Raw genomic sequence first — 16,921 nt, 5'->3', positions numbered from 1 at the left:
ACACAAAATTTGTATTACTGTTTGTCATAGGAAAATACAAGTGACATGAAAGTAGGATGTTTAAAAGAGGAACTGATTTTTCAAATATTCCTTGGCTAATGTATTGTGTTGAGATAAGTTTAATCCTGTAGAGCTACCACTGTAGATCTTGTTGATTTTAAAATTATGTGAATTTATGATTTTTGTGTTTATTGGACCTTAATAATACAAGAAACTTTAAACAGAAAATACCACAATACTGCAATTAATTTCACTATTTACTTTTATGGTTCCATTCTTTGTTGTACATTGAAAATGAGTATCTGCACCCAAATACTTGGTTAGTTCCTTCCACTGTTATAACAGACACAATATAAAATTACTGTATGTGATGCAGCAGGTGGACACACCACTGGTAATCAACTGTACAAAACAAGAAGATTATTTGAAACATAACATATATTATTGATTTGTGTGTGGTTTTTTTTCTAGATGTGTTTTCACTATTTTTAAGTTATTATTGTTAAACTTGGTGGATTCATTTAAAACCTGTTATATAATCTTATATTTTTAGGTTGAAGAATGGAAAGGAATTCATTCCCAGTGACCACATCAAAATAAGTGAGAAGCCAGATGGAACTGTTACACTTGCAATTGATAGCTGTTCACCTGAAGATGCTGGAGAGTATGTTGTCAAAGCAAGCAATGAAGCAGGAGAAGCAAGTACAGGAGCTCCAGTCACATGTAAAGGTAAGAGAACCGACCTCAGTTAGTTGTACTGTGATGATTATAATAAATGTGTAATAGTTAAATGTGTTATTGTTTTTGATTACAAGAAACATACTTTTAGGTAATAAAATTTGATTATAGTTTGAATGGATAATGAAGAAAACTGTTATTACAAACCACAAAAGTAGAATATTTCCTCATTTTCTTCATCACCCATTCAAGCTCTTCCAAACTTTGTTATCATGAGGAAGAGTTTAAGTTAGGTGATCATAAGTGACATCATTAAAACATAAACCATTAACTTTCATATTTACACTTCTGGCTAATGTTTGGTTCAATCTTAAATAAGAAAAGAATACTTTTGAAAGTAGTTATCTATTTTTGAAAAGTGCTAATGTTTTTTTTGTTTTTTAAGTATGATGTCTTATATTTTTCTCAACCACAGTATAATTATCTATATTGTAATATCTCAAATTGAGTAGGAAATTGAAGTTTTGTAGTAACTCTCGTGACCAGTGGGCACTTTTAGGTGTAAAGCTTACATTCACATATCTAGTTTCAAAATTGTAGTAAGAATAATAATTCTTCTAACCTTAATTCAACAATTTTAAATTTTGCGTTTTAATTTGCAAAAAAAATAAGTTTAATTTTTTTTCAGCTTTGAGGTTTTCACCCATGCTTTCTGAGTCTCTTGCCTTTCCCAAGTAATTGCGAGTTTATATTTGTCAGGAAACTGTCATTACTTGAGAATTTAATTAACCATGTCTTCTTTCTTTTGTGGTGTTCATTCTCTATCAAAGGGTTTATTATTAAAGCTACATAGTTATAAGTTTTTTTTGTAATGCAAAAGGCATAAAAATTACATATTTTTGTGTGATTTCCTGATGATGGCAACAACATTATTCTATTGAAAAATGTATAATTTTACAGCTTTTTAGTTGTATTAAAATTATAATTGTATAACTTTAAGCACTGTACCAGAACAGTTGGCATGACTGTATTTATTGTATAACTGGTAAGTAATCTTGAATAGTATTGATAATATAATTAGTCAGATATAATATGAAAATAAAATATTTATTAAATTGCATTTTGTGTAAAATAAGTATATTAGATGATGCAATGAATTTTAAAAAGTATTTTCTGTGTGTGTGGTATTTAATATTTGTAGAAAAAGTAAAGAAGGTTAAACCACAGTTCACAAAAGAGCTGAAGCCTGTTGATGCAGTTAAAGGAGAGGCTATTAAATTAGAAGCAAAAGTTGAAGGCCAACCCCAACCAAAGGTCACTTGGTAAGTAGCTAGGGCAATTATCTTATGTTATCTCAAACTCAGTATCACACTTGGAAGGGGTTTTTATATCTTAGTAATATATAAAGTTATAACTCATTGTGTGAGATATGTAACCAGTAACTTTATGGAAGTTCTTGTGAAATTAAAGGTGAGAAGCTTGTATTCACTACAATATATAAAATTAGTGACCCATGAAAGATTGATGAATGATAAATGATAGATCAGATAATGTAGCTGAAATAAATAAAAAAAATATTTTCCAGAAATAATCATGCAACATTTTTTGTTATGATTGAAGGAACTAGGAAATTAGTAAGAAAGTGAGATGTGGTGAATGTTCAGAGATATTGGCAGATTAAGTTAAATAGCTATATATAAGCTATGAAATAGTAATGTATTGTTATTTACTGCACAAAATTTGTATTACTGTTTGTCATAGGAAAATACAAGTGACATAAAAGTAGGATGTTTGAAAGAGGAACTGATTTTTCAAATATTCCTTGGCTAATGTATTGTGTTGAGATAAGTTTAATCCTGTAGAGCCACCACTGTAGATCTTGTTGATTTTAAAATTATGTGAATTTATGATTTTTGTGTTTATTGGACCTTAATAATACAAGAAACTTTAAACAGAAAATACCACAATACTGCAATTAATTTCACTATTTACTTTTATGGTTCCATTCTTTGTTGTACATTGAAAATGAGTATCTGCACCCAAATACTTGGTTAGTTCCTTCCACTGTTATAACAGACACAATATAAAATTACTGTATGTGATGCAGCAGGTGGACACACCACTGGTAATCAACTGTACAAAACAAGAAGATTATTTGAAACATAACATATATTATTGATTTGTGTGTGGTTTTTTTTCTAGATGTGTTTTCACTATTTTTAAGTTATTATTGTTAAACTTGGTGGATTCATTTAAAACCTGTTATATAATCTTATATTTTTAGGTTGAAGAATGGAAAGGAATTCATTCTCAGTGACCACATCAAAATAAGTGAGAAGCCAGATGGAACTGTTACACTTGCAATTGATAGCTGTTCACCTGAAGATGCTGGAGAGTATGTTGTCAAAGCAAGCAATGAAGCAGGAGAAGCAAGTACAGGAGCTCCAGTCACATGTAAAGGTGAGGAAAATAGCACTGGCTAGTTATGGTGTATTGTTTTAAAAATAGAAAAGGAATATTTTTAAAAGTTTTATTATTGGGAAGTGTGATAGTTAAATGACCATTAGTGACATGTTGAAAAAATGTCCTTGAATTATTAATTGTCATGTTGGCACTTATTTCTAATTTTCAGTTCCTTTTTAAATATGGAAGGTTTAATTTTGGAATGTACTAATGTCATTGTCTTTTTTTTTTAGTTTTACACTAAACAAATGCTCTTATTGTAGTTTTTTATATTGGCAGTAATGTTTCACACATTTTTATGAATGGAACATTTTGCCTAAGCTATCATCACATGTGAGTACCTTACAGGTTTTGTATGCACACCTGCATATCAAATTCTAGTTCTTTTTCAACAATATTTAACTCAAATATATTTTAGAACTGTTAATTTGTAATCATGTAACTTTCAGCATAATTTGTAAAGAAACAAAATCAAACTTAAATCTTTGGACAGATTTGAGGGATCATGTCTATAATTCTGTAATAAATGTTTAAAATTTTTCTGCCCATCAAAATCCATAGGTTTATATTTGCTAGTAAAATATAATTAACAATATCTTATTGTTTCTTTTGTGATTTACTTTCTGTTTTTGAGGTTTTTTGTTAAAGCCCTTTGTTCCCACCATTTTATGATGTCACAGCATGTGTTTTGAACAGTCACTGTTGAAGTATGCCTTTGACAATACCTGCTGAATACCACTGGTTAGAGGATGTTTTAAACTGTTTATGTCAACGAAGAATAAATAAAGAGGTGTTAAGCATTAATTATATGGTTTTATGGGAAGATGATCAGACTGAGTCTTTAGAGGTGAACAAAGAAATATAATGGGAAGCTAAGAAAACTTAGTTAATAAAACCACATATCTGGAAGTGTTTTTAATAGTTTCTTGAATGCTCATTTCATTACTGAAATTTGACAAATTGTGAGGTAATTTTATATAGGTTTAGCAAGTATTGTAGGTGAAAGCAAATTATTGCAATGACTTAAATCCATATATATTATTCTTAAGTTTACTGTATGCAAAAAATGTAAATAAGTAAAATGACTTTGTGTTTATTGAAAACAAGCTATATTTATTATATGTGAATTCATTTTAACCAAGGATTTCATTAGCAAATATATTATTACCTATCCTGAGAGATATGGTGTTGATGCTGTTGTCAGGTTGTGGATTACTGACTGATAAATCTTTGTCAGTTTTCACCATGCTTTCTTTTAGATTTATAGCTAGAAGTAATGTAGTACTTTCTGGGTATGTTTTGCAGAATAATAAGAGATTATTTTTACACTTTGAATAACTTTTTGTAATAAAATTTACTTTTAGCTGTGCTTAAATGTAAAAAAGTAAATTTTAAAAAGCTTGTCTGTCAAAAGAATTTTGCAATAAATTTCTTCATTGCCATCTTTTGCATTGGAAGAGAAATCCAAGAAGAAACCAGAGTTTGCAGAAGGACTAGAACCTACTGTTTTAAGTGAAGGAGAACCAGCCAAAATAAAAGCAAAAATTACAGCTGAACCCAAGCCTACTATCCAGTGGTAAGTTTCTTTATTTCTTTAAATGTGACATTTAATTGCACTAACTCAAATTTTCCAGCGACTTGTAAGGTTTCAATACCTTTGGTAGGCTCAGCACAGATATCCCATTGTATAGCTAAGATTTAGTGATGACATTAAAACAGCAAATACTATAATACTGTGCAATAAACAATTACAAGATTAGAATAAATGAATATTTTATGTTATTTGTATTTATTTTAAACAAGTTTGAAGTATCATTTTGGAAACTCTGATGACATAATTTTTTTTAATTTTTATATTGCTTTTAGCATTACATGGCCATCAAAGTAATAAAACAATCTGTATACAGTTCTTATTATATTATTTCAGGAAGAAAGATGGGAAAGAGATCAAACCAAGTGATCACTTAACACCAGAAGAACAGCCAGATGGTACTGTTGTATTATCTTTTGACAAGGTTATCCCAGAGGATGCTGGAAAATACTCTCTTGTGGCGAGTAATGATCAAGGAGAAAGAAAGTGTGATGCTGAGGTTAAAAGTATGTTTGGTTTTGTGTTTCATACTCACATTTTTGTCTCGGGGGGCATTTGTTTCTATTAATGTCTTGTTCCTGTTATTTACGTCTCAAAAACTGTGTTCATTTATACTGTTTGGTAAGTTCTTGGTCAGTCACTTTTAGAGCTGTATGATCATGAGAGGAACAAAAGAAAGATATGGAAATTTAATCTTTATAGGAGTTCATATATTTACTTTGAAATAATTCTGTAATTTGTTTTACACTATAAACTGATCTTTTATATTTTTACAGTTTATTTTCATATTAACTAATATAAAATAGACAAGTCAAAGATGAGTTTTATAATGAATTGTAAAATACTTCAAGTTAATGAATTTTAACCAGATCTCAACAATTAATTCTAGCATTAAAATCAGATGTTTAGTTTTCAGTTGCTAGTTGTTTAATTTTTTTTTCATTAAATGGACAGTTAGATAGAAAATCAGATTTTGATTTTTCAAATTTTGTTGGTCTGTGTAAAAAAAAAAAAATTGGAGAGAGTGGTATACACTCACAAATACAGACAGGTGTGATAAAAACCATATGAATTAATTCCTTGTGTTTACAAGGCACTTTTTATAATAATAAATGGTTAAAGTTCTTTTTCAGTTAAAAATTGATCCTTATCTTATTGTCTTCACTATATTTAATGTGATATAGGTTTTATTACTAACAACCGAGTCAATTGTTGTTTGGAAATGCTAGTCTAAAGATGTTTTTTTTAGATGTTTAGGAGTTGTTCTTATTCACTGTAAAGCTGTGATTTATTTTTCATAAATTTATTTTTTAACACTGCATAAATTGTTTGAGATTTTGAAGGATAAAAAATTATATCTAACAACTTTAGAAACATCTCAATGTCTTTTATCATAAAATATTCAGATGTTTTTATATTATAAAATTTATCTGCTATTCTATTAATGTTCATTATCATTATGTTATATAATATTTTCAATAATTGGTGATGCCTTTTTTCTTCTTTTTTTGTAGCTGCTCCACCTGTTAAGAAACCTGAAATAGAGCAAGGTCTGTTCCCAACTATACTTACAGAAGGTGAACCTGGACGTTTGGAGGTGAAAGTCACTGGAGAACCGAAACCAGACATTCAATGGTCAGATTTAAAACCAATTTTATGATAAAGAAATGTAAATTGATATAATTTCAAAGTATATTATATAAATTTGTACTGTTTTGGTGAATTAAAATTAAAATCTTTTAGAAATTTTCAGGCTTTGATATATGCTATTGCCATTATTCTTCTGTAAAAATTCAGTGTGTAGTATATAAAGAATAGTTTTAATGTGTGTCATACAAAATGATTAATCTTATTTTAAACTTATTTACAGTGGCAAACATTTTTTTTTCATATGTTGAAGTAAGAGCACTGCTAATATTTATACATAGAGTTATAAAACTTGAATTAGAAAACAATTATGTGGTTCACATAATGGAAATTATCTTAGGCTCCATATGTTTAAACCTTCCTCTTTATTTGTTATGGACTTCAAATTAAATTCATAATGGACAAATTAAGAGAATTATGAAAAACATTTTTATAAGTAGCATGATTTTTATTTCAAATATCAGTTTTATTAATTTGTAAAGCTTTATCACCTTACAGCATTTGAAAACAGAAAGTAACTTTTTTCTAGGCTTAAAGATGGAAAGAAACTTTCTTCAAGTACACATTTTACTCCAGTTGAGGAATCAGATGAAATCATGGCTTTACTTATTGATGAAGTTGTTCCTGCAGATGCAGGAAAATATGCTGCTGTCGTCAGTAATGAGAAAGGGGAAGCGAAAACTGAAGCTAAAGTTACCAGTGAGTTTTCTAACTTAGATTCAAAATTGTATATCTTAACTTATTTTTATTTGTTTACACACACTAACAAATGCACATTGCTTACAGTTGGAACAAACATTGTAGAAATGGTATCAGGTTTTGGTAATTTTTCAAGTGGCATCTGAATAAGATTAAATGATGCATAATGGAACAAAATTTATGGTTACAAAATATATTTATCATTTCTGAATTGTTTGTTGATGTTTCATGAGGATGATACTTTGAAGCCATTTAAAACACAAGAGTAAGACACAATGACAAAATAGATTTGTCTTGGCATAGTGCTACTACATTACTTTTGTAGCAATGCTTCTCAGTTTGTAGGAGACCTTCACTGTGGTTGTTTCTTGTGTAGACTCATGCTTCCTACTCAGCTACCTGCATGAAATGCAAACAGCTCCACTCTGCAATGACTTTTTATACCGCTGTGTCATAAACATCATGTCATGGATGGTCATACACCATGAATTTCAACTCAGTTTACAGTCATGTCTCACCTGCATCTTTCTGTATCTGATGGAAGATTTTATAACCACACTGTACCACATATATTCAGTAAATATATAATTGGTTCAGAAGTATATACTAAAATAGAAAACTTGAAAGTGTCAAATTATGTAATTTTTGTTATAGCAAAGGGATGAATGTGTAGTAATAGAAATGTTTGGTTTATAGCTACTCCAAAGATTGTTGAAGTACCAAAAGGCAAGAAACCAGAATTTCTGAAAGAATTGGAACCAACATCAGTATTTGAAGGAGAATCAGTAAACTTTCATGCTCAAGTGGCTGGTGATCCTGAACCAGCTATTAAGTGGTAAGAAATGTTTGGAAGCACCAGAGAGTGGACTAAACACAAGGTTCTAATGAACTTAAATATGGTTTGTGTTGATAACATTTGATTTACAACATCAAAACTGTTTGCCCCTTTATAAGGCTATTTTTCTTGGTCTTGTATTGTTTAGATTAATCTGAAACAAATTAAAATTAAAAGTAATTAGTGTAATGTCATTGGGCAATTATTTTTTGGATCACCTTATATTCTGAAAAGAAATGTTTGAATGTTAATTCAAAGATATGTACTGAAACATGCTTATATTTTAATGCTGCTTTTCCTTTGAATTTATGTTTCTGTGACTGAAGCCTCACTGGTGTGTGTGTGTGTGTGTGATATAGGAAAATTTGTAATGAGTTTTTATCATTTATTTGTTTAAAATTTAGAAGCTGTAAGATAGTGTTTTTTGAAAATTAATCAATAATCTTATGGTTTTGGGAAAATTCAGGATGAAAGATGGAGAATTGCTTCAGCCAAGTGAACGGACCATTATCACAAGTCAACCTGATGGAAAATTGTCTCTGCAAGTTAAAAATGCAAACTTGAATGATACTGGAAAATACGTTGTGGTCGCAACAAATAGCGAAGGAAAGACTCGTAGTGCGGCACAGGCTGAGGTGAATGGTAAGTGACCTGCATTACTCTTTTTCTTTTCCTATGTAATAACTCAAAGATTTAGTGCACAAAATTGGATAAATGCATTATTTTTTATTATATCCAAATTTGAGGTAATTTAATAGTTTTATTTAATTATTTTATCACCAATTCATTATCATGCAGTGTTTTTTACACTGATCATTATTTGTTTTAATAAGAAATTAAAATGTCTTATCCTTTATGGAATCATCCAGTCTTAAAAGTAGAAAATGACATACCATGTTTATGTGACAGCTCTATTGAACATTGTTTAATATCTCTAGTTTAATCAAGATAAGCTTTTCTGTTGGCTTAAGTAATAATCTTAAGTATCTGAATGTATTTTAATCAATTGTTGTTTTTACATAAATTTTAAATCTCGTGTAAGGTGAAAATGATCATGATGTAGCGTTTTCTGAACTTAAATACTTATATTGTACACAGAATAAATAACTGTATTTAACAGTCATTAAATGTATAGTGTTTTTGACTTATGTTATAGGTCTTTTTTTTCTTTTAAGCCTTCACAAAACTAAAATTTACATGTTTCAATTTCACCATTTATATTCAAATGTTTCTCTTACTATTTCAGACTATAATAATGAAGCACTTGAGTAGAAAACAGTAGTGTGTTTGCTGTTGGAATTGTTTTAGGTTTTTTTTAATAAAGACCTTTTACAGTGTTGAATGAAATATCATCTTTTGGTCTAGTAGCCTAATAAATAAAAATTTAAATCTTTGTTTTATAAAAGCAATGAAATTTTATAACTTCAAAATCCAGGCAATTTTAAAATTCAATGAAAAAATATATTCAAGTATTTTAAAGATACTGTAATATTTGTTATTTTTATATTACTGGTAAATTTAAAACATTGTTGTGGAAGATTGCACATACTGTGAGTAAGTATAGTAATAAACATTTTTAGGAAACCACCAATTAGTGAAAATATATATATATAGCTAAGTGTAAAAATAGACAATTTATGAATTAACTAAATTCACATAGTTTTAATACAAAGCTCTTCCAAAAAAGAAGCCTGAGATTGTAGAAGGCCTGAAGCCTGTCACACTTACAGAAGGACAACCTGGAAGAATAGAAGTTAATATCAAAGGTGATCCCACACCAGAATTAAAATGGTATGATTTTATTAGAAGCAAATATAATCAATCAGTTATTAAATGTTTTTAATAACACTATAATTTCATATATTCAAAATATGTGTATTTTGATGGAAGGTTATAAAAGTACATAAAATATAGAAGAATTGAAAGAGTTTTATCTTAGATTTTCTCTGGATATAACAAACATTGAATCGTTATACTGTTTGATGTTTTTTTTACTGTTATCTGTCTTGAAAGGATTGTGTTTGTACGTGTATTATTAATTTGGTAGTTTAAAGTTTGCAGAATAGTAATTTTCTTTTGGTAACTGATTCAGTTAAATTCCTGAAATGAGTAAACCAATATTTTATAATTATGATATTAACTCAGTGTGAATGACATTAATTTATTTTAGTTTAATGATTAGTTATTTACAGAAAATTAATATTGATGTTCACATTTTAAATCATAAACAATAAAACATATAAGAAATATTTTTCCAAAGGGAGTTTTTTAACTTGTAAGAACAAAAAGTTTAGTCCCTTTTTTTCCAACAAATTTTAAATTAATAGGAAAATTAGTTCAAAATGTTTATGAAGTTGTTTTGTTTTTAAACTTTCTGAAAATATATATATTTTTATCCCATGTATTAAAATGACTATAAATCGTCTTATGTGCTTTTGGAAAGGTTGAAAAATGGCCAGGAAATTCTTCCCAGTGATCGTATTAGTTTCAAGCAACAACCAGATGGAGCTGTTGGACTTGTTTTTGACAAAGTCAAACCACAGGATGCTGGAAAATATTCTGTTATTGCAGCCAATGATGAAGGTGAAACAAGAACTTGTGCACCAGTCTCTGTTAGTCGTAAGTTTTGGTTACAACTCTTATTTTGTGATTACTTCAACTGACCAGTATTGTATGGTAAAGATCTCAAAAAAAATTTTCTTTTATTACTTCCAAAATGAGTTTTATATTTAGCAACTCAGCCAGTTGCTCTGTATTGAGTTTTGTTGTTGTTTTGTTTACCTATAAAACTAATTAATTTTAAGAACTATGTAGTTTACTGGTATGCTTATCACGGAAATTCATATTGAAGTTAATTAACTATATATAAAACATTATGTAGGAGTTTTCTAACTCATGAAAATTTTGTTTTATTTTAATTGTATAAAAAATTAAAAGTGAAAGTTTTATTTTTGTAATTTTGAAATGGTACTTCACAGTTAACTATTTGACATTAGTGCTCTGTTTTTAAAGCTGTCTTTGAATTTATATGGATAATCCTTTTTGTAGGATCTTGTATTCATGGAATTTCTACTCAGAGTTGGTTTCTTAACTCTTTATAGAACCTCCAATATTTGTGAAACCTTTACAATCAGTTGTTGGTGTTGAAGGATTCCCAACAAAACTAGAGGCACAGCTCACTGGTGTTCCTGAACCTGAAGTGAAGTGGTAATATCCGAGAAATGATATTAAAGAAACCAGAATATACGTATAATGTTTTTAAAATAATGTATATGTACATATTTTTTTAAACAAACTTGCTTAATGTGTATTTGTTCGAAGTTAGTAGTAACACTTAAATCTGAATTTATATAAATATCATTTTATGTCCTATAAACTATTAAATTTGGACTACATTTATAGTTTAGGATAAATTGCTTCACAGATGTTGAGAATTTAATTTTTGATAACACACATAGGCCTGGCATGGCCAGGTGGTAAAGGCACTCAAATTGTAACCTGAAGGTCATGGGTTTGAATCCCTGTCATGCCAAACATGCTTGCCCTTTCAGCTGTGGGGGTGTTATAATGTGACAGTCAATCTCACTATTCATTGGTAAACGAGTAGCCCAAGAAATGGTGGTGGGTGGTGATGGCTAGCTGCCTTCCCTCTAGTCTTGCACTGTTAAATTAAGGATGGCTAGCACAGATGGTTCTCGTGTAGCTTTTTGCGAAATTCAAGAGAAACCAAACAACACACGTAACTTACAACTAGTTAACCATTTAAATACACGTAGTACTGAGCACTGGTTATGTATGATGCTAGTTATCACAGCTTCTTGAGCATTGTTTCATTATATTTAGGTAGACGTTCTACAAGTGGGTACTTGTTTTCTAAATATATCCAGAATTTAATATAATTCTATCACATAAAATTTGTCAAGAAATTTGCTGAAATGCTATGATGTACTCTTCATGTTAGACAGGTCAAACTGAAACATTTAGAAAAGTGTCTGTTCTACTGTGATATTCATTTTAATTACTAATTAAAATAAATCATACTTTTCCAGTTTCACTCCAAAAAAAAAGTTATATATTATGCATTAAATTTTCTGCAGTGAAGCTATTATCATATTAATAATTATTATTTATCATGAATTTGTTACGTAAAATAATTAACATTTTTTTTTACATAAATTTAGAATGTTTAAGAATTTTTATGGAAAAGCTATTTAGTTCATTGATTTTTGATTGAATAATATTTTTAAAACACTTCAAATTCACAGTTGGAACACAGAGAACTTTCTGTGACCCATCAGCAAAAATAAAAACAAAAACAAAATTGTCAAGTTTTCATCAAAAAACAGAATGAAGATTGTAATATTACTCCTATTTCATACTCTTTACCTCTACTATACTCTGACAAACTCCTTATATTGTTTTAGTGAAGAGAAAATGATATGAATTAGTAAATATAAACAGAATATCACCAGGAGACTATGAGCAAAAGTTACAATAGTTGATTTAAAACTGTCAGTACCTCCATTTCCACTGCAGGCTATTTTATTGTATATTTTAATATTTTTTTAGTACAGACACTTTTTGCATTTATAAAATCATTAGAGACAACTCCTAACCAGTTATGACCAACTGTTTAAATATGTAGGTTGAAAAATGGCCAAGAGTTCAAGCCAGACGGAGAACATATTAAGGCTCTCTGTACACCAGATGGAGTAAATTCTCTACTCTTTTCTCACACCACTCCTGATGCTGCTGCTAAATACACATGTGTTGCCAAGAATCCACTTGGTGAGGCATCTTCAGAAGGAGATTTAACAGTCAAAGGTAAGCATCTGTTCTGTGATCCATGTACCCAGTTTAACCCTTTTAAAACTGCCTGATAAAATATTAAACGTACTTCATCATAAAATCTGTTTTTTGTGTGCTAAAAGCCTTATAATGTTTACTAAAGTCTACCAAATTTTGTGATTTTCACTTATTATGTTAGAAATTAGAAGTATGTAAACTGTAACGAGTACAAATAGTTATTATGTCGATCATACAGACCTGTGCAGTGCTCAAAGGGTTAAGTGATTCTTTTCATACAAGTTATAATTACTTGCTACTATTATTGTGCTGTACTGCTTACGAACCACAACAGTATTCACATTGGCATTAAACTTTTCAACAAACATGATACTAATTTTATTATCATCGTGTTAATAAAACAATGTATTCTTCATGTTGGTGTCTTTTTTTTCTGTTCATAAAGTTAACATTAAGAAATTGAAGTTTGATAACACTGTCATCTAACAAACACCACAGCTGGACTATTCTAATCTATATATAAGTTTAAAAACTACTTTGAACCAGACATGGTTTATGGTGAATCTGAGATTATAAGAATGACTCTACCCAAGAGTTGAGAGTGTTAGAGTGCTGTTGACTTGCTACCCACCATCTGGTTTGCCAGTTCAAAATTAGAGATAGTTGGTTCAGATAGCTTCTATGTAGCTTTGCTTGAATACATAAAGCAAAGAAACCAAAAAATGATATTAGATTCTTGGATGTAGATTTTGCATGGAAAGATTTATATATAGGAGTGTCCACTGTAACATTTACTTTCTCTTTTAATTTTCATTATCCATACTTGTGAGTTCACTGTTGACCTTATTCATGAATAATTTCTATTTTTTCTAGGCACATTATGCTTTTGTATATTAAATGTTAAAAAGAAAAACTGATTTTGCTACAATGAAAAATAGTCTTTATTAGTTTTTCAGTTGATTAATTTCAGTAATGAAGGGCCCTTGGTGTGGATTCCTGCACGTGGTGAGGGGACCTCCCAGATAAGGTTTTGTTCTTTCAGTTTACCTACTGGGATCTGAACATCCACCCACGTGTTTGCTGTGCGTGACAACCCATGAAGGGGAGGAGAGGATCCTGGTAGTTGAGGGGTCCAACCCTAACACTCCACTTTGGCCTTGAATTCCTGTAGACGGGCAGCCTTGGGGTGCTCCCCCCTTGGGTCAATTGGCTTGTCCACTTTGGCTAGGGTCAACCAAGTACCAGTGTTGGATGTTTTCAACAGGTGTTGTGGACATTGTATCTGATGCTGGTGTTTGGGTATAGTGCTCATGAAACCCTGGCATTGCTGCAATGTCCTTGTTTGATATTGTAGTGCATCTCCTCGTAAGTCTCCATGGTGGGTGGGGTCAGTGGGAACCGAAATTTCCTTTTTTTTTATTATGGATCCTTCAGATAAAAACTTAAATAAAAATAGTGAAAAAACAGTACATAAATAAACAATCACATTTTGAAGATTCTGAGCAGTAATCTTCAACATCTGTAACACCTGTTGTACCTCATTTTCTTATCCTACATTCTCTTTCAGACAAATCTTTAGAGCAAATGTCTCCCTTTTTCATTCAGAAAGGACTAGAGGGACTTGCTGGCTCTCCAACATCAGTAAAGAAGCTTCGATCTGGTGACATATTGGTGGAAACATCCACATCTCAACACAGTGAACTCCTTTTGCATTCAAAGGCAATTGGGGATATATCTATTGAGGTTACACATCATGCTACTTTTTATTGTTGAGAGGGAGTTAAAGAACATCCCCAAATCAGAGATTCTTGCTGGTTTCTCCACTCAAGGAGTTTCTACAGTGAAGCGTATCTCCGCTTGCAAAGATGAAATTATGATGCTGACCAGTATCCTCTTTCTGACATTTACATCACCACATCCACCTGCCACCATCAAGGCAGGTTATCTTAATTACATTCCAAACTCTCTCTGATGTTTCCAGTGTCAGTAGTTTGGTCATCAAAGACGTCATGTCGTGGTTCCTTGATGTGTGCTTGTTGCAGTGGTAAGGACCATGATGCCAATGAGTGTGAAACAGACTCTCATTGCATCAATTGCAATGGCTCTTACCCATCCTACTTTTGTTCTTGCCTTAAATGGTTGGAAGAAAAAGAGGTGCAGTGTTTAAAAACGATTCATAACATTACTTATCCTGAAGCTTGAAAGTTACTATCTTCCACTTCATCTTGGACATATGCTGCTGCACTTTGTTTCACCACTGCAGTGGGAGTTCAGACAGATCCCTCTGTGCCTCCAACAGAATCGTTTCAAAACAAATAAGTCTTTTGACCTCCATGGTTAAAAAAATTGATGAATCAACTTCAACACCCATCTCTGTCCCTTACATACATTCCAACAAATCCAAAGATCCACTTCCTTTGGTTCCAGGTACAGACATTTCCTCAGATACATCTTCTTCTCCCACCCCAAAATGCAAAACAATCATTCGTTCACGTCCTCATTCACTGGAATCCTCTTCCAACAGCAAAGACTTGCCTAATTGACCCAGGGCAGGATCCATGGAGGTCAATAGACCTCCATCGAATAAAGACAGTAAAGAAAAAAGACGTGGTCATAAACAGAAGTGTTCTCCACCCAATTGACCTACACATAAATAAAAATGGCCACCCTGATACAATGGAACTGTCGAGGTTTATGTTCTAATCTGGATGACATTTGGTTTTCTTTGTACAGAAATGACAGGCTATGTGATGGATGGAGGAGTGGCACTGTTGGTTGATCAGCATGTGCACACCCTGTCTTTGCCACTCAACACACCCTTGGAGGCCGTAGCCATCTGTGTTTCCTTGGGTCTTACCATCACTGTTGGTTTTTCTACCTGTCATCTGGAGAGACATATGATCAATCAGACCTTGATACTCTCATTGAACAGTTGCTGTCTCCCTTTTTAATCCTGGGGGACTTTAATGGACATCATCCCCTCTGGGGAAGTGCTGATATTGATGGGAGGGGTCGCTCTGTAAAGAGTATGCTCTCTGATCACAACCTTTCTCTTTTCAATACTGACTCTTCTACTTATTTTCGTTCATCTAGTCAGTCCTTTACTGCTATTGATTTCTCAATTTGCTCCCCTTCACTATTCTCCCATTTTTCATGGAAGGTTGACAATAATCCATGAGGCAGTGATCATTTTTCTATAATTTTGAGAGAAACTGGCCATGGTCGATGCCACCCGACCCGCATGCCCTGGTGGAAGCTGGATTAGGCAAAGTGGCCCTCTTTCATTACTCTCACAGAATTTGATCCTGCCATTGTCTTGAGCCATCAATAGACGACTGTGTGACAGCAGTAACTGACTGTATTATACAAACAGCTGCTCAATATATTCCTAACACCTCAATACGTTTTCCACAATATCTTCGTCCATGGTGGAATATTGCCTGCCATGTGGCACGGAAGGCTCAAAAATGGGCGTGGAATACTTTTCATAGATACCCCACACTCTCAAATGCAACGCTTTCCAGCAGGCCTGTGCACATGCTCGGTGGGTAAGAAGTCAAAGCCATAAAGAATCTTGGATTAAGTTCACAACCAGCATATATTCTACCACCAGTTCCAAAGTCATATGGGACAAGATTCAAAAGGTCAGTGGGAAATATAATTCTGTCCCCCTCTCATTCTTGTTATCTTATGGCCAGGAAGGGAGTATCACTGATACTCTATATGAAAGCTTTGCAAGGTATCTACCACTTCTGCTTCTTCTTCCACCTTCTTAGCCATCAAGATTCAGGCAGAGCAATCCCCTCTTTCCTTTTGAGATGATTATCTTTATGACTATAATCATCCCTTTACTCTGGTGGAACTCAAACTGGCCTTTCATCAGTCTGGCAGTACATCAGTTGGACCTGATGATATACACTATGAAATGCTCTGCCATCTATCTCTTCTTCTGATTGTTTTTAACTGGATCTGGCAGGAGAATATTTATCCTGATGCTTGGTGCCAGGTTATTGTTCTACCTTTCTCTAAGCTTGGGAAGGATCCCAAGATTCCTTCAAACTGCTGTCCAATTGCTTTGACAAGTTGTCTCTGTAAGACCTTAGAGAGGATGGTTAATGCTCATCTTGTTGGTTCTCAAATCAAACAACCTCCTCTCACCTGCCAAATGTGGGTTCCAAAGACAGCGCTCCACCATGGACCAT

The 16,921-nt window shown here is 31.8% G+C and overlaps 1 protein-coding gene across 14 annotated transcripts in view; it reads left to right on the top strand.

Moving 5' to 3' along the window:
• Positions 1 to 16,921, top strand: part of LOC143229017 (protein Obscurin-like) — a 207,836-nt gene that overhangs the window by 141,509 nt on the left and 49,406 nt on the right. For all 14 annotated transcript variants that reach the window (XR_013015605.1, XM_076460653.1, XM_076460652.1 and 11 more), the window contains 13 exons: positions 554 to 729; positions 1,880 to 2,000; positions 2,963 to 3,138; positions 4,600 to 4,717; positions 5,069 to 5,238; positions 6,247 to 6,367; positions 6,909 to 7,078; positions 7,775 to 7,913; positions 8,380 to 8,555; positions 9,587 to 9,704; positions 10,357 to 10,532; positions 11,015 to 11,120; positions 12,559 to 12,737. Coding sequence is in view for 13 of the 14 variants with exons in the window: in XM_076460653.1 (XP_076316768.1) it covers positions 554 to 729; positions 1,880 to 2,000; positions 2,963 to 3,138; positions 4,600 to 4,717; positions 5,069 to 5,238; positions 6,247 to 6,367; positions 6,909 to 7,078; positions 7,775 to 7,913; positions 8,380 to 8,555; positions 9,587 to 9,704; positions 10,357 to 10,532; positions 11,015 to 11,120; positions 12,559 to 12,737 (1,946 nt within the window). In the remaining variant the exon portion in view is untranslated. The remainder of the gene's footprint in view (positions 1 to 553; positions 730 to 1,879; positions 2,001 to 2,962; positions 3,139 to 4,599; positions 4,718 to 5,068; positions 5,239 to 6,246; positions 6,368 to 6,908; positions 7,079 to 7,774; positions 7,914 to 8,379; positions 8,556 to 9,586; positions 9,705 to 10,356; positions 10,533 to 11,014; positions 11,121 to 12,558; positions 12,738 to 16,921) is intronic.

The sequence above is a fragment of the Tachypleus tridentatus genome, chromosome 10 (assembly GCF_004210375.1).
Source record: "Tachypleus tridentatus isolate NWPU-2018 chromosome 10, ASM421037v1, whole genome shotgun sequence".
NCBI classification, from domain to species: domain Eukaryota; kingdom Metazoa; phylum Arthropoda; class Merostomata; order Xiphosura; family Limulidae; genus Tachypleus; species Tachypleus tridentatus.
This window is presented reverse-complemented; position numbering and strand designations above follow the sequence as displayed.